We start from the raw sequence: 24,030 nt of genomic DNA, 5'->3' as shown, positions 1-24,030 counted from the left end.
TATACATACAAATATATACATATACAACCAAAAACTGGAAAGCTAAATATCACATTGTTAACAATAGTTTTCTCTGTGTAATGCTATTTTTAGTTTTCTTAATTATATATATTTTTCCATTATTCTTCAAATTTCCAATGTAATCATGTATTATTTTTATAATGCAGTGGTCTTTGTGGTTTACATCCTAAACATCTACTCCACCTCTGTCAACAAGGGTAAACTCACACCACTTGTCCGTAACTCTATCCTGACCACAAAGTTAAAAAGAGATATCTATGCAGTTCTTAAGCCACCTCTAAATATGGATATTGTTTATGTCTAGGAGTGCTAAAATAATAACTTCAGTAGTTAAATACAAAAATCTTAATTATCATCCATCTTCCACTTTGTTCTTCACAGGTAAGAGAATTTGTTGGGAAAATGGCAGTACTGTATAAAAAGACAAAAACAAAAAACAAACTTACCACAACAAAAAAGCTAGGTTACACAACACAAAATAAGACAAGACAAAGCAGCATCAAACCATCACTGCTATAACACTTCATGGACAACATCAGAAAAGACAAGAGGAACATGGAAGTCTGGAAGGAAAGTTAACAGATCTGTGCCTCTATACTAAGAATATACTAAATCTAACAGAAGTACCTGAAATCACAGAGGAATTTTAATTACCAAATGGGAATATTTTTTAAAAGCAATTACACAATTCCCTTTTAAAACAGCATCCTAAAATTGGGATGACTTGGGGGCTGGCCACCATTAAGAATTACCACATAGAAGATTTGAAGATGGAGGCGTAGGTAAGCGCCTGTACTCACCGCCTCCCACAACCACATCAAAATTACAACTAAAATATAGAACAACCATTATCTAAAACCACCAGAAAGCTGGCTGAATGGAAGTCCTACAACTAGAGAAGTAAAGGAGAAAGCACACTGAGACTGGTAGGAGATGCAGAGGTGTGGAACAGACTGATCAGGCACCCAAATGAACAACTTTTTTAATCAGGAAGGAAATTGTATCTGCAGAGGCCACCCAGGGGAGCAAGGGGTCCCAGACCTACACCAGACCCCCAGTCCAGGGTCCCAGAGCTGGGAAAAGAAGTCCCTATAAGCAGTAAGAACTACAGGCTGTAAAAACCAGTGATGACTAGGGCTCACTGACACAGAGGCTGCTGGAGACCCAGCTGTTCCTCTTAAAAGGCCAGCACCACAAACTGAACTTATAAGGTCCTGCTTCCTCTGAGCTCTAGCACCAGGGTGAGACTATGGGGAACACAGACACATATGAGGAGGAACTAGATTGTCCAGCATCGGGTCAGAAACTCAGAGGCAGCTCTCTCACAGATGGAGGTGTTTGCAGGGATCATTGTTCCTATGCTGGGACCTCCCCAGTCACACGGCTGACTGGCAGCCATTTCTGTTTGCTCTGCCCTGATGATTCCCTAAGACCCCACCTAATCCAATTTACAACCCCACCCAAGCTGTGTACAGTGGCTTTTGCATATGAATGGCCTGTCCTTACTCAGGCTAAAATCTCTCAAACAAGCTGCAGCTGGGTCAGGGAGCCCCAAACCTATCAATAAAAGGCCCAAAACCCGGCACCAGCACCAGTCTGCCTTGCTTCATAGCTGGGCCTCATCTGGCCACTTCCAAACCCAATACAAGTCTGCATCTCTCTCTGTAGCTCCTGCTGGGTGGCCCCAGGCAGCGCCTGACTTTGCACCTCCCTGGTGACCCAAGAGCCAGTGTACCCAGTGGTCAGTGTGAGACCATACCAGATTACAACTCTACACATCCATAAACGACACATTCAAGGGACAGATTCAATGAGCACCAAAGCCCCACTGAAGCAAGTCCTGCTCCATAGCGGTGTCTCCTGCACAGCAGCTCTCCCACTATAGTCGCAGCTGGTCCTCACAGCCAATTGGCCTGGAGGTCAATTCCTCCCAGGGACACCAACAGCAACAAGACTGTACTCACAGCCCACAAAGGGGTGCATCTATAGTTCCTAGCTCAGGTGACTGGGGAGGCTGGGAGGCTGAGCCTCTGGGCCCTATAGAACACCTGCTACACAAGGCCATTCTACCAACTCAAGGAGACATAGTAGCTCTACCCAATACATAGAAACAAACACAGGGAGGCAGCCAAAATGCAGAGATGTCACAAATGGAGGAAAGCAAACTACTGGATACAGAGTTTAAAACCACAGTTATAAAGTTACTCAAGAATCTTCCAAAACAGTGGTCAGCAAACTCATTAGTCAACAGAGCCAAATATCAACAGTACAATGATTGAAATTTCTTTTAAGAGCCAAATTTTTTAAACTTAAACTATATAGGTAGATACATTGTTATTAACTTAATTAGGGTACTCCTAAGCTGGCTTTTGCTAAAAACATCCTCAATCTGATTGAGGTATGTTCGCTGAGGTCGACCCCTTCCAACTCTCCCATCCTCAACTCGTGCATGAATCGCAGGCGCCTCCCCCGCGCTGCCTATCACGCGGCCCACCTGCACCGTGTCTCCCGTCACCCGACCGACTGACACCCCCCACTTCTAATGCCACTTCTTCAAAATAGACTCGCCCAGGCCGAAAACCTACTTCTGCGCATGGGCCACGAAGTTTCAATCGCACTGTACGTGGTATTTTGTGGAAGAGCCACACTCAAGGGGCCAAAGAGCCACATGTGGCTCGCGAGCCGCGGTTTGCCAACCACTGTTCTAGAAACCTCAAAAAACCTATTTGAAGAAATAATGACAGAAAACTTCCCCTAACTGGTGAAAGAAATAGACTTATAAGTCCAGGAAGCACAGAGAGTCCCAAACAAGAGGAACCCAAAGAGGACCACACCAAGACACATCATAATTAAAATGTCAAGGGCAAAAGACAGAAAGATAATATGAAAAGCAGCAAGAGAAAAGCAGCTACTTACCTACAAGGGAATGCCCATAAGATTGTCAGCTGATTTCTCAACAGAAACTATGCAGGCCAGAAGTGAGTGGCAAGAAATATTCAAAGTGATGAACAGTAGGACCTACAGCCAAGATTACTCTACCCAGCAAAGCTATCATTTAGAATTGAAGGTCAGATAAAGAGCTTCACAAACAAGAAAAAGCTAAAGGAGTTCATCACCACTAAACCAGTATTATATGAAATATTGAAGGGTATTCCTTAAGAAAAGGAAGAAGATTAAAAGATCAAAAATATGAACAACAAAATTGCAATGAATACATTCCTATCAGCAACTTAATCTAAAAATCAAAATAAACAGCCCCTCTCGTCCTCGGCGCTGCCTACGGAGCTGGCAGCCATCTCCTACCCGGCATCATGGCTGCCCTCAGACCCCTCATGAAACCCAAGATTGTCAAAAAGAGGACCAAGAAGTTCATCCGGCACCAGTCAGACCAATATGTCAAAATTAAGCGGAACTGGCAGAAGCCCAGAGGCACTGACAATAGGGTGCGTAGAAGATTCAAGGGCCAGATCCTGATGCCCAACATTGGTTATGGGAGCAACAAGAAAACAAGGCACATGCTGCCCAGTGGCTTTCGGAAGTTCCTGGTCCACAACGTCAAGGAGCTTGAAGTGCTGCTGATGCGCAATAAATCTCACTGTGCTGAGATTGCTCACATCTCCTCAAAGAACCGCAAAGCCATTGTGGAAAGAGCAGCCCAGCTGGCTATCAGAGTCACCAATCCCAATGCCAGGCTGTGCAGTGACGAAAATGAATAGACAGATTGTGTACACATTGTATTTGTGTTAATGAAATCATAAAATTCTGCCAAAAAAATAAAAATAAACAAATAAGAAATCTAATGAACAGAATAAAGTGGTGAATAAAATAGAATCAAAGGTATGGAAATGGAACAGGCTGACAATTCTCAGAGGGAAGGGGGGTGAGAGGGTGGGAAGAGATTAAACAAAGACCTTATATGCATATATGCATTACCTATGGACACAGACAATAGGGTGGCCAAAGCCTGGGGCAGGACTGGAACCGGGTGGAGGGGGACAATGGGAAGAAAAAAGAGGGACATCTGTAATAATCTCAACAATAAAGATTAAAAAGAAGAAGAAGAAGAAGAATTACCGCATAGCTTTGTAAGATATAATGCCCTCAGGGAACACTGGGGTATTGTACTGGTAAATGGCCCCAGGTAGCTATATGGTTTTTATTTGACATTTATTGGCTTGTGTTTTAATCTGGAAAAATGCTAAGAAAATAGAGAAAATATCCATAGTTACTAGTATTTTTCAAACATGAATTTTTCAAAGGTAACATGGAAACATTATAAATCACTTTAAACATTAAACGATTTATTTCTGATTCATTTCTATAAAAATACATCAAATATACTAAGGTTATTAGAGGAAGCAAATAGCTTCCTCCTCAAAAGGCTTCCTCCTTCTACTGAAATAATAAGTATGATGATAATGATAAAATAACAATTATTGTATAGTAGCTAACACTTACATAGTGCTCATTCTATGTCCAGGACTATTATAATAGCTTTAGACATTATCTCAATCTCCACAATCCCATTTTATAGATGAGAAACTGAGGCAAAGAGTGGTTAATATCTTGCCCAAGGTCACACACACATCATGAGAGACAGTAACTGAGAAACACATTGATCACATGCTCATCAGAAATCACTGATGACATGTCACAGAAGGAAATGGAGGTGAACTATAAAGAGGAACTTGTTTGTTCTTATCCATATCAAAAGCAAATTTTTCAGGAACCTCAACCTAAAATCTTTGGCTTATTTCCTTAAGGTAGAACCATCACTTTATTCTGAGCATTTGCATTCCTCATTTATGTCCACATTGTTTAATTCCTCTCTCAGGACTCTTAACAACCGATCCCACACCACATCATCAGTGTCATCAGCCTCTTTCTAAGATCCTCAGTGGGTCTTTCCAACTGTCAGAGACAATCTCTCTGCTGCTGTTTCTACTTACACATCCCAAGTTTACCCACCCAAACTTCTGTAAGGAAACCACAGACAGTGTCTGCTTCTGCCAAAGGATAAAGGAAACAAAATGTTTTCCACACAGTTAAAGGAATGCCATTTGTCAGATCAATCTGCTGCTGCTGGATGAACTGAACACTTCCATCTGACCACCTTACCACCCACTATTTAATAGAAAATCGCATGATTTCGAGACTGGAAACTTCAAATTGCCTTCAAAAAGTTAAGCCAGAAATGTTTATTTTTGGTCAACAACAAAAAGACAGACAATTCTAGGCAGGAGCTGCGTATCTATAACATGCACCCTTTTTTTGGCCAAATATAAATTTATTTCTATTTCCCTTGTCATATAAAAATTCAAGACATATATCCAAAATAAATATGCCAGATAACATTTTCTTTAAACGATTGCTATGCAATAGTAAAATCAGGTTTTCCAGTTGATAAGTTTCCCCCATTTTCCCAAATTCAATTCATAATCTCTCTCATGAGCTCTGACATTTTTTGATTTCACAGATTCATTTCCGGGTTACTAAAAATCTATTAGAAGAGGTTTATATGACATAAAAGTAAAATGTTTGGTATTTAATATTAATAAAGAGAATGAAGACTTGTTCCTTTTAATCTAAAAACATTTTTGCTTTCTCAAAAACATAGGTTAATGTTACAACAAGAAAGAATAATTTGTAAAGTAGGGTTTATTTACAATTTCACAGCCCAAGTTGAGCATGTCTTTTTTTTATATAAGATGATCTGTCTTTACTAAGACCATATATAGGAGAAACCTCAACTTTCCATAGCTAGTGTAATAACTATTTGTTCCAGAAGATCTTAAATAGTTATAAAGAAGATGTGATGTACTTTATTTACCTACCCACATACTTGAAACCCACTGGACCAATTTCAAGGCCGTGACCTAATCTTAGCCTGCGCTGATATCCACTGGCAAGATGTACTTTCATACAGGTATCTGTGGCTTTATATCCTACATAAATTTCCTTTTACATGTTCTCATAACAGGTAATAATTACAGCACTTGCACATGGTTCCTAATATCCTGCATTACCAAGCTCTTGGCATGACACATGTTTCCTATGCTCTTCAACCTTGATTACAATTTGTTAAGTATTTGCATCCAGTGCTTCCAGTTAACCAGTCTTATAGCACTTCATTCTTCTTATTTCAAATCATACTCCTCTTTCTTCACTGTTTTCTGTTCCTCTAAAGCAGCGGTTCTCAACCTGTGGGTCGAGACCCCTTTGGGGGTCGAACGACCCTTTCACAGGGGTCGCCTAAGACCATCGGAAAACACATATATAATTACATATTGTTTTTGTGATTAATCACTATGCTTTAATTATGTTCAATTTGTAACAATGAAAATACATCCTGCATATCAGATATTTACATCACAATTCATAACAGTAGCAAAATTACAGTTATGAAGTAGCAACGAAAATAATCTTATGGTTGGAGGTCACCACAACATGAGGAACTGTATTAAAGGGTCGCGGCATTAGGAAAGTTGAGAACCACTGCTCTAAAGCACATATAATTATTATATACAGCGCTATCTGTCTGTCTCTTGCCAGTGAAGTATACAGAAATGAATCGGTACAGTCATCCCTCGAATTCTATGGGAGACTGGTTTAGGAAACCCAGCAGATACCAAAATCACAAATGCTCAAGTCCCTTATTATAAACCTTTATTTGCATATAAGCTACAGCAGGGTATGTCTACACATCACTTCAAGTGGATTCAGCAAAGTGCTCAGCGTATGACAAATTCAAGTTTGCATTTTTAAAATTTCTAGGTTGGTTTTTTTTTTTCTGAATATCTTTCTTTTAACCTCACCTGAGGATTTTTTTTATTATTATTATTGATTTGGGAGAGAGACAGAAACATCAACGTGAGAAAAACATCAATAGGTTGCCTCCCACATGCACCCTGATCTGGGATTGAACCTGCAACCTGGATATGTGCCCTGACAGGAATCAAACCTGCAACCGTTTTGGTATATGGAACAATGCTCAAACCAACCTGTGGTAGGCAGAAGGAGCACCCACACTCTGTTCTTGGCTCTAATTTCTAGGTTTTGTAATTTCTTTACAAGAACCATAGTCACACAAAGTAAATAAATATCAGTAAAAATGAACTGGCAAAACCAGTTGTCCTAATTTTCTTTTACTGAATAGATTCAACACTGTTGTCATCTGTGCAGTCAAGCAATGTATGTTACTTAAGTGTAAGAATCATTTTTGCACCACTAACGTAATCCAAAAGCTGTATCAGGACAGCACAGACGTACAGTAATATCAGATATAGTTTCAAGTGCTATAAAACACAATGATTCTACATTTTGGTTGCAGGCTTTAAAAATACTATAGTATATGTGGTTTTTTGTTTTTGTTAATCCTCACCCAAGGATATTTTTCCACTGAATTTTAGAGAGAGTAGAAGGGAGGGGGAGAGATAGAGAGAAACATTGATGTGAGAGAGATATATCAATTGGTTGCCTCCCACAGACACCCCAACCAGGGCTGGTGAATGTGCCCTTGATGGGAATTAAGCCCTGGACCCTTCAGTCTGCAGGCCGATGCTCTATCCACTGAGCTAAACCAGCTAAGGCAATATATGTGGTTTTGAGGAATATCCTAATTATCATGTCTGAGACGAGTTTTTTTTTCTATTCAAGTGCTGACAAGTCTGAGTTTATAGGTAGACACCATTTACCCTGCTTTTAAGTTGATTTTAACCTTAAGAGTACTCTTTTCATTAGCCCTCCCCTGAGAATACATTTTTACTGATTTTTTTAGAGAGAGAGAAAGGGAGAAGGAGAAACAGAGAAAGACTGACTTGAGAGAGAAACATCTGTCAGTTGCCTCCCGTACACACCCTGACCAGAAAATGAACTGCAACCTTTTGGTGTATGGGACGACGGTCCAACCAACTGAGCCACACTGGCCAGGGCAAGAGTACTCTTATAAAGCAACAAAATTGTAGAGAATTAAGGTCAATTAATAACTAGATTCTAAAACCTATTAAATTTTTAACTGGACAATATCAAAATCCCTATAATTTGTAAAGAGCAATAATAAAACTTGAAATTTTTCCAGTTTCAACTAGGATTTCCCCAAAGATAAAAATACACGTTACAAAATTCTGTCTGGTTCATCTGTATATTCCTTTAAATGCTTCATTAACAATTATTCTACTGCTAGATGTAAGGTTAGGTATAATAAATATAGACACTCAGATCACATTTTAATAAAAAACTGTCTAATTCAGTATTGAAATTGTTATTCATATTTAACTGTCTTCTGGAAACAAAGCCTTGTTTTCTGAGCCCTAGAATAGGACCTTCCTTCACCTTCCTTCAAACAGAAGTTACTTACAGTGCAGCCCTGTTTATCACCAAAGTAAACATCTCTGTATAATCTAAACTCAGCTCCTTCTGAAAGACTTTCCATTTTATCTATCCTTTATTCGCAATATGTGTCCTTGATATCACAGTTTCTTTCGGGCATGTTGTTTTACCTTTGCTGGAATATTTTTCTTTATCTTCTACATGGGCTGGTCCTTTCTCCCACAAGGTGGCCTATCTCCTGGGAAGTGGGGACTTATCAGTAATATTCTTGTAAGGCTCTGCACACAAAAGCCAACTGATGTTAAGTATCCGACTGATTCTATGGTCTCCCAAACACAAGAAATCAGAAAGGAATTAGATTCCCTAATATCTTGTTTTATATTAACAGTTAGCAGGTGGCATATTTACCTCCACCTTTCTTACCTCACCTCACCTTCCTGTCCCTCTCCAATAAAAAACTAGATCATTACAATCAAGCAGAAGGAAAAATCTCATTAGCATAAGTCTGATTAAGAAAAAGGAAGAAGTCTGAGAAATCACAAATAGGAAGGAGAATATATGAAAAAATGATCAAAGTAAAGTGACTAAAAGAAAATTTTAGGAGAACAATAATAAAAGGGAATAAGATAGATAATAATAAGGCAATAATGTCAGACAATCACCAAGAAAAAAAACCTGCAGGAAATAAATTCAATCTCCTGCTTAAGTTGATCGCTATAAAGAACAGCTCACAGAGCAACTAACAACTTTTAAATCCTAATTGAGGGACGTATGGTTATCGCACCCTCCTACTTGTGATGCCAAATATGACTGCTGACTTGGGGTGCTCCTGAGTCAACTTGAAAGGACCACCATTATTACCATTCCCCGCCAAGAAACCCATCAGTGACTGGGGGTAGAGAGAAAGCCACTGGCAAGGATATCACCAGAGCAAAGATATCACCAAGGGCTGCGTAAAACAAGTCTATAGTATTAAGGTTAAAATTAAATAAAATGAAAGAGAAATCAAGACAAGGGTGATGAGAAGAACAAACACAGCATCAGAGTGGGTAGGTCCTTTCTATCTTCAGGGCAAAGCAAACATCTGGAATTATTTGGTACTAAATGCCAAATTTAAGACTTTGTTCCTCTCTTCAATTATTTGTTAGTAACACCACAAAAAGAAAAAAATAGACCTATAGGCTAAAATGAAGAAGACTGGTTAAAGTGTGTGTAACAATAACTTTTTAAAAAAACATACTTTTTAAATTAACAGAGCAGTTAACTGCACAAAGAAATTCCTGACTGACTTGGAGAGCTGTTCATCCTAAATTCTTAAATCAAATTAGGAAGCTTCAGACAAACATATATAATAGCATGATAACATTTTTTGTTAAAATAGGTCTGCATAAGCACAGGAAAGTCTTTAAATTACTCCAAAATAAATGCTGGGGAGGAGACCAAGATGGCGGCGTAGGTAAACACCGGAGACCGCTGCCGAAAACAACCATTTCAAAAATACAACTAAAAGACTGAACGGACATCACCCAGAACCACAGGAAGGCTGGCTGAAGAGAGACTCTACAACTAGAAGGAAAGAGAACAGCAAATCGAGGCTCAGAGGCGGCGCAGTGTGGAAAATACAAAGGTACCGAGGTGCGCGCGCAAAGCGGGCTGGTGGCTGAGGGCGCGGTTGTCGTTTTCTGTCGGGAGTGAGTCTCAGACTCTGGGCTCCAGATCCGGGCGAGTCTCTAGGGACCCAGACTCAAACGGGAGAAGCGGGATTATCCGGCATCAGTTGGAACCTGAGGGCAGCTTTCTCTCCGAAGTTTGCAGCGGCTGCCGGGGTTCTGAGAAGCAGAGCCTCTGGGAACGGGACTGAGCGTGGCCATAACTGCTCCCTCCGCCCGCCCTGTTGATCCCGCCCCGCCCAAACCCTGCGCACAGCCATTTGCCGATCGCCTCAGGCAAAGGCTGGATTAGCGCCTCCCCAGAAGGCAGACGTTTTCCATACAGCTGATTCCTACAGCCAGTCAGCCTGGTGGTCAAACCCCTCTAGTGTTAACTACAACAATTAAGGCTTGGCTAGAACAAGACTGCGCACAGAGACCACAAGGGGGTACACCAAGAAAGCATAAAAGATGAGGAGACAAAAAAACATGACAGAAATGGAGGATATGGAGCTAAGAATCGCAATTTTGAGGGCTTGCCATAAATTTGTGCAGAACCTCACGAAAACTAATGAGACCCTCGATGCTACGATAAAGAAATTAGAAAGTAAGCATACACGGACTGAAATAAAGAATATTATACCCAATAGCAGACCAGAGGAGCACAAGAATCAAACCAAAGATTCGACAAAAAACACCCAATTGGAAAAGCAAAATGAAAAAAGAATCCGAAAGTGTGAAGATAGTGTAAGGAGCCTCTGGGACAGCTTTAAGCGGTCTAATATCAGAATTATTGGAGTGCCAGAAGATGAGAGACAGCAAGATATTGAAAACCTATTTCAAGAAATAATGGCAGAAAACTTCCCCCACCTGGTGAAAGAAATGGACTTACAGGTCCAAGAAGCGCAGAGAACCCCAAACAAAAGGAATCCAAAGAGGACCACACCAAGACACATCATCATTAAAATGCCAAGAGCAAAAGACAAAGAGAAAATCTTAAAAGCAGCAAGAGAAAGAGGCTCAATTACCTACAAGGGAATACCCATACGACTGTCAGCTGATTTCTCAACAGAAACTTTGCAGGCCAGAAGGGAATGGCAAGAAATATTCAAAGTGCTGAATACCAAGAACCTACAACCAAGATTACTTTATCCAGCAAAGCTATCATTCAGAATTGAAGGTCAGATAAAGAGCTTCACAGATAAGGAAAAGCTAAAGGAGTTCATCACCGCCAAACCAGTATTATATGAAATGCTGAAAGGTATCCTTTAAGAAGAGGAAGAAGAAGAAAAAGGTAAAGATACAAATTATGAACAACAAACATGCATCTATCAACAAATGAATCTAAGAATCAAGTGAATAAATAACCTGATGTACAGAATGAACTGGTGATTATAATAGAATCAGGGACATAGAAAGGGAATAGACTGACTATTCTTGGGGGGAAAAGGGGTGTGGGAGATGCGGGAAGTGACTGGACAAAAATCATGCACCTATGGATGAACACAGTGGGTGGGGAGTGAGGGTGGAGGGTGGGGTGGGAGCTGGAAGGAGGGGAGTTATGGGGGGAAAAAAGAGGAACAAATGTAATAATCTGAACAATAAAGATTTAATTAAAAAAATAAATAAATAAATAAATGCTGGAATTATTAATGATTTTTCCTTTTTAAATTTTTTTTGTTTTCAATATAATTAAAATAACAATTATTTAAAATAAAAGAAAAAATGTGCCCTTCCACGTCATTCAATCTTTACTTGAATTAAATGTGTATGAAACTTACAAAGAACCCCTTTCACACAGAACATAGCTTTGGCAGAGCTGTTCTCACCCAGTGGGATGAAGGGGCCAAGCCCAGCTGTATTAGGGTGGAAAAAAACACAAGCTGTGAAGACCAATGGGAAGGTATGAATCCAGCATCTCTATTCAGTAATTCAGTGACCCGGAGCAAATTAGATGAGATTTCTGAGTGCGGCCTTCACTTGGCTTCGCGAGTGGAATACCTCACAGGGTTGTTTTGAGGAGTCTCGAGAACAGTACCCATATACGATGACACAGATTGGTGAGTGCGTTACCAATGACCTTTCTGACCAATATTATACTTTTTATTACCTCAGGAAACAATCTTTTCCATATAATGCCAGATTGCTTGCCACTTACTCTGACCTCCCCTTGGCCTGTGACTCCTCGCTTAGCAGAGCAGTCTGGTTACTGATGCTTCCTTCTAAAGTGTCAGTATTTACCACCTCCAGGAAACAGCAGAAAAAAGCATCCAGCAGGTGGGAAGCAGGTGTCAGAGAGTAAACCTGTGGTATCCAAGTTCTCTGTCCTATGAATATATAAGCAAGCCCAGTAGGGGTAGAAAACATCTTTTCTAAAGGCACATATTGTAGAAGCATGACCAAATGAATAGCATGATATTGTTACAGACTCAGCTTGACATATTACACTTCAGAGTTTCAACTGTAATCATTATTCATTTTTTTAGTGTTACTGTTTTAAAACCTTTAAGGATATCAATCAAAAATGTTAATATTCATGCCTTAAGCCTGGAAAAGTTCAGAACCACTGAAACAGAAAATAAATAGCGAGAGATGTGAGTCAACTAATTAAAAAGTGTAAGTTTCTGCAATGATGTCAATGTTCTATTTATATATATATATATATATACTGTCCAATATCATAGCCACTAGCCACATATGGCTACTGAACACATGAAATGTGGCTAGTGCAACTGAGGAACTGAATTTTTTTATTTTTTTTATTTTAATTAATTTAAATTTACATCATCAAATATGGTATTGAATGGCACAGATCTAGAACCTTGCGTTAATGGCTGATGCTAAATGAAAAAGGGTGGTATGTGGGTGAGTTAGCTAAGTTTAAAAAGCAAACTGACAAAAAGACAAACAGAAAAAAAAACAATAACAAAACAAACAAAAAACCAGCACCGTATTAATATTCTCTCATTCCATATAGCATTCATCTTGATAAAGCTAAAGTCCTAGTCAGGTCTACTCAGGCTGCCATAACAAAAAAACATACACTAGGTGGCTTATACAGCACACATTTATTTTCTTAGTTTTAGGAGCTGGAAAGCCCAAGATCAAGATTCTGGACTCTTTGGTTCTGGACTCTCTGCCTGGCTTGCAGATGGCTGCTATCTGTGTGCTCACATGGCCTCTTCTTTGTACATATGCACAGACAGAGAAAAAGATCTCTCTTCCCCTTCTTATAAGGCCACCAGCCCTATCCAATTAGGACTGCCACTCTTAGGACCTCATTTAAACCTAATTACCTCTCTAAAGGCTCTAGCTCCATATGAATTTATGGGAGGGGGAGGGGGACACAAAATTCAGTCCATAGCACAACTCTCCACTCTCCCTCCCCATATCTAGATTTCGTATGAGTTCCAATATTGCATGGGCTATGCTTCTCATCCTTAATTTATAATCTTCTACAAGCTAAGTTTTCTGCCTATTTTTAATACACCATCAGTTTACACCTGAGAGAGGCTTTAACCCTGCCTTCAGACGACTGTGGAATTTATCAAGGTTAAACTTAGCTTTGGCCCTCAAAATGACTTCTCACCTCCTAAAATTGAAAGGGCGAAGGCTACGCCCTCCACCTTTCCCCAGGGTAAGGGCTACGTCCTCCATCTTACCTTGGCCACGTGTTGGGCAAGGAGCTTCTTCACGGAAGTCTAAGACTCTGCTAGCCACACCCAGGAACGGGACATCGACTTGTGCCTGGCCAATCGGCAAAGCACAGTCCTTTCTCCTCCCTTACTCCAACCCCCCCCCTATATAACCGATCTCGGGGAGGGGTTCGCTCTCTCTCTTGGCCACTTGGCTAGCCGATGTGTCGGTGAGTCTGGTGGATGGAGAGCTCAAGTTAACTTGAATACAGATTCTTATGCTTTTACATCGAATTGGCTCCCTGATGTGGTTTCTTGAGAATCTTGTAATCTGGGCACAACATTTGGGGGCTCGCCCGGGGTTCCCAAGACCATGTAGGGACTCCCCCAATTCGTAGAATCTGCATGGCCGCGGTAAGTGTCTGTGTATTATGTTTGTCTGTTCTGTGTGCTTTATCTGTTCTGTGTGCGCTCACTTCTGAAATCTGTATTCGCCCACATTGACCGTGGACGCACATGGGGGTCAAAGGGCGGGAGGAGTCGAGGGACGCCTCGATCCTCCATCTGTATCTGTAGGGGTGTAATTTTGCTTCCGAAAAGTCGGGAGGTCTGTAGAAACCCCAATCTGAGACGAGGTGGGTAGTTCCCGCCGGTTTGGCGTAAGCCATCGTCTGTCTCTTCCATGGAAGTGGAAGGCTGTTTTGGGCCCTGTTTGTGCCTGTTTCTCTGTTTTATGTGGACTTACTGGACGGATGTTATGGGACGAACTCAGACTGCTCCTTTGGGTATTGTGATTGATCGGTTCGGGGAGATTGCGGGAGGCTTTGGAGCTCCCTCAGGAGTTGGGAAGTTGTTGAACTCTGAATGAATGTCTGGTGGAAGTGTGTGAATGTAAAGGCAGGGAAGGTGAGCTGGGAATCACTGGGCCTTGGGCCGCAGGAGAGGAAAGATGCGCCTGGATGCGGAGGCTGAAGCCGGCGCGCAGAGGCTGAGGCCAGCGCACTAAGGCTGCTTGCTGCGCAGTAGGGGCGGGCGCCCGGGGGCAGGTGTGCAGGAGTGCGGAGCGAGATGACCGCAGCCCTCGCCCCGGAGCCCGGCCAAGCCGCGGCCCTGGGGGCTCAGCCTCCGGCCCGGTCGGCAGTGGGCGCTGGGCCGGAGCCGGAGCTCGAGCGGCGCGGCCTGGAAGAGGCCGGAGGCCGGGAGAGGTGGCGGCTGCCCGGGCAGCCTGAGCCCCGCAGCTTGGACCTGCGCTCGGCGCCATCGGCGGCGCGCCTTCGGGGGGGGGGCGGCCCTGGGGGCTCGGGCCGGGCGCGGACAAGCTCGTTCGCGGAGCCTGGCGGCGGCGGCCTGCGTTGGCCCCGGGCTTGTGGCGAATGAGTGGAGCCAGGTGGAGCATGGGGGGGCGGGGCCGGCGCGTCGCTCACGGGAGGCGGGAGCAGCGAGGCCCCAGTCGGCATCGGGTCGGGGGAAGGTCCCCCGCGGAGCCTGAGGGCCGGACACCCGGGAGGGGAGGCCGGGGGCGGCGGCAGCTCTGGATGCGAGCTGGCCTCTTCCCATGGAGATCGCCCCAGCTAGAAATGTAAAAGTTTTAGAATGCATCTGGGATTTCTGTGCACGTGTAAAGGGAAAGTACAGAATAAAAACCCGAGACTGTTTTGGCCTTAAAAATGGCAGAGATGAACCTGACAAAGAAATGTTCGGATTGAATTGGGAAAAATTGTGTTATTGTGGTAACTAAATGCCTTTGCTTATTGGTACAGCCACCATTTTGGGCTCCAAGCCTCGGCATCCGCCACGTTGGCCGCATGGTTTGCTGCTCCCCTGGGGGCCGCCATCTTGAAACAGCAAAGGCCCCGCCCTCTGATTTACTCAGGGGTGGAGCTTTAAGGCGGAGTTTTATGGGGCTGCAAGCGTGCTTGCTTCGAGGATTTATTTTTAAACTAATCTCTTAAATCTAGAAAACCCTGCTTTCCTTAAACTAAGGACAATCAAAGGTTATGTCAAAGTCTTTAAGAGAGTCTGATAGCAGAAATCTAATTTCTAAAGTACGATTATTTCAGGTAGAAACTGGTTTCTGTAAATTGATCTGTCCTTATTGCTTAAATATGTATCCTTGTTGTTAAATTTGAATATATTGTTAATCTGAGGAATGTTAATTATTTACATGTCACCTAAAAATTAAGGCTAAAAGTTCTAACTAACTAAAAAGCATGGCTTTGGTGTAATGGAAGGAAAGAAATGTTAAATGAATATTAAAAAGCTGGAACTGGTCACTGGTGGTGGATTGTGAGAAGGGCTGGACACTGCCTAACTTCTCCTTCCTTGGTACCCCTAAAACATCAGAGGGTACTTCTGGCCTTGATTTTCTTGGTTTTGGATTTGTTTGTTTGTTTGTGATAAAAACCGTTTCTATCTGAACAAGACATAGGTCAAGAATCCTGTCCTGGGATGTGGGAAAGACCCCCACATCTGTTCCTGTCAGGCCCCCATCAGGGGACTTGGATGATGTTCCTGTTATCTGCTCAAGAACCCAAGGCTGTAAAAATACTTGTTCACTGAAAAGATGTAAGTGTAAATGTTTATTTGATGTTTATAAGCATCTCTGTTATTTACTGGGAACTTTGATTTTCTATGTGATATTCTGTGCTGGGTTGGAATTTTGGAATTCTGGGGTAAACTTAAAAGGTATTTACATTTAAGAGTGGAACTCACAGTTCCTCAAGGTAAAAACAATGGGCCTTGGAATCTGTAAAGACAGGCGGGGAATGGGTGGCTCTCCTATCATGTTTGGCAGGCCCCACCCCCTATCATTCCTGACTTTCTTGCTGCAAGAATTGTCTCTTTTCTTGAGAGGGCTCCAGAGGGCGCACGAGGACATTTGGCTGCGCCTCGGCGCCACCCAGGAGACTGGCCCACCCCAACTCCTCATCAGCACAGACCAGGAGATTGGGTCTACATCAAAAGGCACCACCTGGAGCCTCGATGGAAAGATCCCTACACCCAACTCCGTGATGCTGACGACCCCCACCGCTCTCAAGATAGACGGCGTCGCGACCTGGGTCCATCACATCCACGTCTGGTCAGCAGACCCATCCGAGATCCGGAAAAACTTCGTCATCGATCGAGAACAATGCAACCTGCTCAAGCTACGGCGTGCTCGACCTGCCTGATGCTGGTAACATTGAATAGACTTAGATAATGCCTGCGTCTTCATGGACATGGCTCCAAAAAGACAAGGACAATTCATAGGAAGGTCAAGAATAGACTTTAGTATCACATGTTTAGTAGCAGAAGATGTGGCTGCCTAAAGCGGCCATGATGCCTATATTATGTTTCATTGTATTGATGTGTTATATTGACCTTTAATTCTCTTGCAGGTTTGAATGTATGTTGGCTGTCCTGGAAGGGTACTATGTGGGGTGAACCCCAAAAAGTAAAGGGTGCCTAGCTGCCAAGAGGGCAGGTGCCCACCTGGGCAGGGAACAGTGCCCATCAGGTTTTGGTCTCTGTTGAGAGACAGCTAACAGTTGGCAGCCTGTGTACTGCTTGCAGGCCTTTGTGACCATGCCCATGTCAGGGGTAGTCTGAAAAAAGCCTGTTTAGAGTAGAAGGTCTGAGGCATGGTTATGCATAGAAAGAAAGTTTAATGCCAACAATTAAAAGGAATTGGCAAGGAAAGTCAGAAAATCTTAGAGTAAATCAGTATGTCTTTCTTCTTATGTAATTCCTCCGAAATTTGGCAATGCTAACATGGCAATACATTTCTTTGCATAGATTCAATAAGACCGGTTCCTAATAGTGGTTTTATTAACGGAAAACTTTGACTGGAGTATCATGTTTTAAAAAGCCCTGTCTGAGCTCTAAAGACTTGAAGCCAGTAAAAATGCCACGAAGAAAGCCTGGTATTCTGCTTGGAAGCCCTGAAGATGGCTGGCGCTGGAGTGTCAGGCCGATGCCCTACCATCACTGGCGGTTGGTAAGAGTAAAAGGGGAGCAGTAGGGATGCCTCTGCATTCCTGCGGAGCCCCCACACGCTCTGGGCCGCAACAAGTAGGAGGGCTACTGAGATGGGCTTAAAGCCTGGAGCGTGGGCTCAGGTGGAATTGCTGCAGGTGAGGGATTCACCTAACTCAGCAGATACTGCAGGCGGGCCTGATGGCAGTTGGATGGCGTGGCTTCCTGGCCCTACGGGGCACATTAAGATTCAACCATGAGATTCCAGCAAAGGTAGTCAGTCACCATTCTTGTTGTGTTTATGCAAACATCAGGACAGTAGATAAATTAATCTTGATTTGGCTTTTTGATAGCCATGGAGGAATTTTAAGAAGAAAAATCCTATTTCAATAAAAGTTGTTAAAGCTAAAATGATTTCTTCCCCTTCCACCAGACCATTTGTTAAAATATGCCCAGTACGGGCCTCTAGCAACGGTGGAATAAAAATGCAGTCCGTCTCATGATTGAGCCGGAAGTTCCAAGACAAAGGGGGGAATGAAAGGGCGAAGGCTACGCCCTCCACCTTTCCCCAGGGTAAGGGCTACGTCCTCCATCTTACCTTGGCCACGTGTTGGGCAAGGAGCTTCTTCACGGAAGTCTAAGACTCTGCTAGCCACACCCAGGAACGGGACATTGACTTGTGCCTGGCCAATCGGCAAAGCACAGTCCTTTCTCCTCCCTTACTCCAACCCCCCCCTATATAACCGATCTCGGGGAGGGGTTCGCTCTCTCTCTTGGCCACTTGGCTAGCCGATGTGTCGGTGAGTCTGGTGGATGGAGAGCTCAAGTTAACTTGAATACAGATTCTTATGCTTTTACATCGAATTGGCTCCCTGATGTGGTTTCTTGGGAATCTTGTAATCTGGGCACAACAAAAATGATTGTGCAGAAAAGAGTTAACGTAGCAAGCCTGACACTGCTCCCCTTAGGAAGGACAGCTTGAAGGCTGGCCCTGGACTAGAGTCTGGGAACTTGGATACTGGAAGAGTTCCTCCTCCCTAACTGCTAAGAGGGACTTACTGTGCCTAAACTGTTTGTACAAACAATGTGATTTATGCTGGATATCTGCTTTCCTTCTGAGGATCTGAAATTTTGGTATCTTGTAAGCATGACCAGCCCCCAATAAAAACCTTGGGCACTGAATCTCTAATAAGCTTCCCTGATGGATGACATTTCACACATGTTGTCACGATTTTGCTGGAGGAACTGAGTGTGTTCTGTGTAACTCCACAGGGAAAGAACACTTAGAAGTGTGCCTTGTTTCCGCCAGACTTCATCCCATGAACCTTTTCCCTTTGCTGATTTTGCTTCGTAGCTTTTCCCTGTAATAAGTCATAATCATGAGGACTTATGCTGAATATGCTGAATTCTGTGAGTCTATCTAGTGAATCATCAAACCCAAGGGTGGTCTTGAGGACCCCCAACACATCAATCCACTGTTTTAATTCACATCATCAAACATCTATCTCTAGTGAAAGAACCCTGTATTCCTACATTTTAATCTTCCCAGATTCCATTCCAACCCATAATTCTCCCAGCCCTGGCCTTATTCCAGTCTACAATCTACATTATCACAATCACTTAGGATAAGATAATCATCAAATCTCTCTCTATATGTCAATGCTTCTATAACTGGGGTGAATATAATCCAAGAAATAGGGAACATTTTTTTTCTTCAATATAAAACTGTTTGTTTCCTACATCTTTCAGTAAAAATAATGTTCCCAGGAGCTTCTCCATGCTTAGCCTCATTTTACTTGACCTTTCTGCAAGGGTAGAAGGTACAGAGCATTCCAATCCACGCAGAAGTTTCTCCTTCCTCCAAACACCCTTTAATGCCCCCTATTATCTCACTTCCCATGGACCATTACACTCATTTCCATAACTTTAGCTTCTACCTGCAACTTCTAAATCCTTAACTTAGCCCAGTCACCTGTCCTAAGCCCTAGAATCTTACCCCAAACACCTAGAGGGCAAGTACATCTATGGACCTTACCAATCAATACTTAGACTGATGTTCTCTCTTTTTTTTTTTTTTTTTAAGAGAGAGAGAGAAAGGAAGAGAGAGAGAGAGAGAGAGAGAGAGAGAACGCGCGATGTGGGAGAAACATAGATCAGTTGCAATCTGAGTATGGCCCTTACCGGGAATGCAACCCACAACCCTTCAGTGCATGGGACAATGCTCTAACCAACTAAGTCACACAAGATTTTAAAAAAAACATCTAGACATTTGCTTTATAATTGAACTGACTCTAGTTACTAAATCATAGCAATCCAAAGTTATAGAAGACTATCTGAATCCTTTCCCTAAGATGTCTTTTTGGTATTCCAGCAAAACTGTTCCTAATTGGTAGTTCACTACTATAGTAGAGCTTGGTGAAATGCTATGCAATGAGCAGCCATCTAATAAATATTTATTCAATAAATTAATAACATTAGCCATCTATCAGACCTGCAGCAAAGAGAATGGAACACCATGCTGATTGACATGGCTTCATTTAGAAATGTCGCTATTGGTAATCTCACTTTATTAGTTATATGAATGAGAATTTTCAAAAAAATGGTTTGGAATAGCCAGCTACCCATTTTAAGGAGAAAATATAGAGGGATGAAAACTTTAGACTTGTAAAAGTTTAATCATTAAAAGAAAAAAAAGGGGTGGGTGTTTCAGAAATCCAAATAAAGATGGCAGATTGAACACATGCATTCATTCTTTCTTAAAACATCACTAAAATGACAATAAAACAAATTTAATTTTCATTTTTAAGGTGTAAACTTACAAGGATGAGAATAGGAGAAGTTAGCAATAAAATTTCACAAGCTAGAAAGCAGATAGACAAGTGGTAACTGAATAAATAGATTGGAGAAAATTGAATCTGAGAGGAACAATGGGAAAGCTAAAACCAGCCCTTTTTACATCCCATTTTATTTCATTCGACCCCTAACCTAACAAGATCAGGAAATTAGGACATCTGAGACATCTGGAAATAGGATGAAGGAGGACCTAAAATTAGGTCAACTGGTTTAAAGTCTAAGAGGCAGTTAGATCCCAGATCTCCATTTCAAATTCTTGCAGCCTAGCCCCCAACCTGACCAAAAAGAGGTGGTTTATTCTCTGGATAAGTTCCACAAATTAGGGAGTTGGGGGAGTGTTCACGGGTTAAATAAAAATGTGTAAACTGGAATACTGAAGGCTAAAAACCCCCTACCCCCAGAGTTTTCTAACCTACTCAGGCCCTAGAACAGCCGTGGGCAAACTACGGCCCGCGGGCCGGATCCGGCCCGTTTGAAATGAATAAAACTAAAAAAAAAAAAAAAAAAAAAAGACCGTACCCTTTTATGTAATGATGTTTACTTTGAATTTATATCAGTTCACACAAACACTCCATCCATGCTTTTGTTCCGGCCCTCCGGTCCAGTTTAAGAACCCATTGTGGCCCTCGAGTCAAAAAGTTTGCCCACCCCTGCCCTAGAACAATGACAGTCTGATTTATAGATGACAAGCAACTCTGATAAGCCAAAGAGTAAAAATCTAAAGGTATTACAGCAATAGGGTCGTGAAGACCTGAGGGGTGGGTAGGGGCTGGGAGGAGGAGGGAAAGCAGGAGAAAACGGGAAATATCTGTAATACTATCAATAAAAATAAATAATTAAATAAATAAGTAAGTAAGTAAGTAAGTAAGTAAGTAAGATCTGAAGGTACTGACATGAGAGGGTTCCCGAACACTCAGCCCAACCGGATCTTTTTAATAGGAACCTAAGTCAGTTAAGTGTCTTCCATGTGTTCGGAGTTTTGGTATAGCTTTTTAGTTCTTCGTTGTAAATATAAGCAGACAACCAAGGACTGGTTACCAGACATCTGAGAAAACCTCTAATATACACAAAATATATAGATAAAAGCAACACAGAAGTCATGTGACTTTTTTTAAAAGTTATAACATTAATATCTTTACAGCAGAGGAAATAATACTATATCCATGAAAGAAAGAGAATATTAACAAAAAGGACATTCAGAGAATAGTCTTGGAAATTAAAAATATAATAGCAAAAATGAAAAACTCAATAGAAAAGAAAGAATTTAAAGCTGAAAATCTCAAATGTGCCCTGGCCAGTGTTGCTCAGTGGCTGGAGTGTCAGTCTACGCACTGAAAGGTCTCAGGTTCAATTCCTGGTCAAGGGAGCAAACCTGGGTTGCAGGTTCCATCTCCACCAGGTCAGGGCACATGCAGGAGGCAACCAATCTGTATGTCTCTGCATTGATGTTTCTCTCTCTCTCTCTCTCTCTCTCTCTCTGTACATGCAGGAGGCAACTAATTTGTGTGTCTCTGCATTGATGTTCTCTCTCTCTCTCTCTCTCTCTCTCTCTCTCTCTCTCTCTGGGACCCCCCTCGCCCCGAGTGCACAAATTTTTGTGCACCGGGCCTCTAGTATATAAATAAAAGTCTAAGCAACTAAATGACCGGTTGACTGGTTGCTATGACGCACACTGACTACCAGGGAGCAGATGCTCAACGCACAGGATCAGGCTCCCTCCTGTCTGTATCGGGCCTTCGGGGATCGGGTAGAAACCAACTCTCCGACATCCCCCAAGGGGTCCCAGATTGTGAAAGGGCACAGGCCAGGCCGAGGGACCCCACCAGTGCACGAATCCGTACACCCAGCCTCTAGTTATTTATACTAGCCCAGATGTCTTTCTCAAAAGTTAAACATTATATAAGTGCAAAAAGACTTAAACCTCCTCCATGAACTCTAATTTAAAAGAAAGAAAAGAATGAAAGAGGAGGCAAAAGCAACAGATGTAATCATTGCGATTTGCCCACCTTCTATGACAGCGAATTTATCCTTTTTCATCTCATGGCACACATAAACTAATTACTAAAATTCTGCAGCACAGCAAAAAATACGTATTTTAGCCAATCAGGCAAAAAAAAAAAAGTATAATTTTTATTGATTCAACAAAAAAAAAAAGTAATTACATACCCCTTGTGCTCCAAAGTGACTTTTTAGAAAATTAGGTGCCTATTGGTATATAAGGAATTCTGGTACCACGAATTAACTAATCAGATGCAACCATAGAGCTCTATAAGATCAGCTCTATTATATGACCTATATATTTATGGTTCAAGATAGGGCATTGATACCAGACGACTATTGCTGTGTTGGCTGTTGTCATTTTTTATTTGAAAATCTAAGGGAAAAGAGGTCTGTGCTACATGTTTTAAACATTCTTGTAGCATATTGGTTGAAAAATCACTGTTCTATGCTGATATAAATATCCAAAGTTCTAGCCCTGGCCGGGTAGCTTAGTTGGTTACAGCCTCATCCCAATATGCCACAGGTTTCAGGTTGGAGCCCAGGTCAGGGCATATACAAGCATCAATGAATGAGTCCATAAATAGGTAGAACAACAAGTCTGCTCCTCTCTCTCTCTCTCTCTTCCTCTCTCTCTCTCTCTCTCTCTCTCTCTCTCTTTTTCTAAAAAAAAATCAATAAATACAAGTTAATCAGCAGTAGATAAGTGGATAAAAAAGCTACGGTACATTTATACCATGGAATACTATGCAGCAGTAAAAAAGAAGGATCTCTTACTGTTTCAGATAGCATGGAGGGATCTGAAGAGTATTATGCTAAGCGAAATAGGCCAGTCAAAGAAAGACAAGTATCACATGATCGCACTCATACGTGGAATCTAATGAACAAAATAAACTGATGAACAGAGTGGTTCCAGAGACATGGAAATTTCCAAAGCTATCATTTAGTTTTGTCTATTACTTGCTCCCTTGGTATTTCAGAATCTCAGAGGGAAGGCAGGGGAAGGTGAGTAGGTGAGAGATAATCAACCAAAGAACTTGTATGCATATATGCATAACCCATGGACACAGACAATAGGATGGTGAAGGCCTGGGGCGAGGGGTGGAGGGGGAGGGGTAGAAGGGTCAATGGGGGAAAAGGGAGACATTTGTAATACTTTCAACAGATTTAAAAAATATATATATCCAGCCCTCAATGGTTAGAGCATCGGCCCGTACACTGAAGGGTCTTGTGTTCAATCCCCGGTCAAGGTCACGTAAATGGGTTGCAGGTTCACTCTCCCTGCAACCAATCTATGTGTCTCTCCCATATCAATGTCTCTCTCTCTCTCTCTCTCTCTCTCTCTCTCTCTCTCTCTTCCACTCTCTCTCCTACCCCTTTCCATCCCTTCCACACTCTCTCTGAAAATCAATGGAAAAAATATCCTCAGGTGAGGATTAACAAAAGAAAGAAAAAAAGAAAAATCCAAAGTTCTTTTGAATAAGAGATTACCATATCAGTTATGTCTTTCCACAATTACCAACTTCAGGTTACAACGTGGTACTTGACAATGGTTCGCTTAATTCTCCTGATCAGAAAAATGTTTAATAAAA

At 42.0% G+C, this 24,030-nt stretch overlaps 2 protein-coding genes across 4 annotated transcripts in view; one reads left to right on the top strand and one right to left on the bottom strand.

Moving 5' to 3' along the window:
* Positions 1-24,030, bottom strand: part of FANCC (FA complementation group C) — a 277,702-nt gene that overhangs the window by 226,481 nt on the left and 27,191 nt on the right. The gene's annotated exons all lie outside the window — the stretch shown is intronic.
* LOC138998824 (large ribosomal subunit protein eL32-like) lies at positions 3,315-3,737 on the top strand. Its single transcript, XM_070400827.1, has one exon. It carries the CDS (start codon positions 3,333-3,335, stop codon positions 3,735-3,737), a length of 405 nt encoding a protein of 134 aa, XP_070256928.1. The 5' UTR covers positions 3,315-3,332.

This window comes from Myotis yumanensis, unplaced genomic scaffold, assembly GCF_028538775.1.
Source record: "Myotis yumanensis isolate MYYU_CA2020_CCGP unplaced genomic scaffold, mMyoYum1.0.hap1 SCAF_21, whole genome shotgun sequence".
In the NCBI taxonomy this organism is placed as follows: Eukaryota; Metazoa; Chordata; class Mammalia; order Chiroptera; family Vespertilionidae; genus Myotis; species Myotis yumanensis.
This window is presented reverse-complemented; position numbering and strand designations above follow the sequence as displayed.

Bases quoted from the DNA above. Each gene is read 5' to 3' on its own strand.
- LOC138998824 (XM_070400827.1), top strand. From the start codon at position 3,333: ATGGCTGCCCTCAGACCCCTCATGAAACCCAAGATTGTCAAAAAGAGG.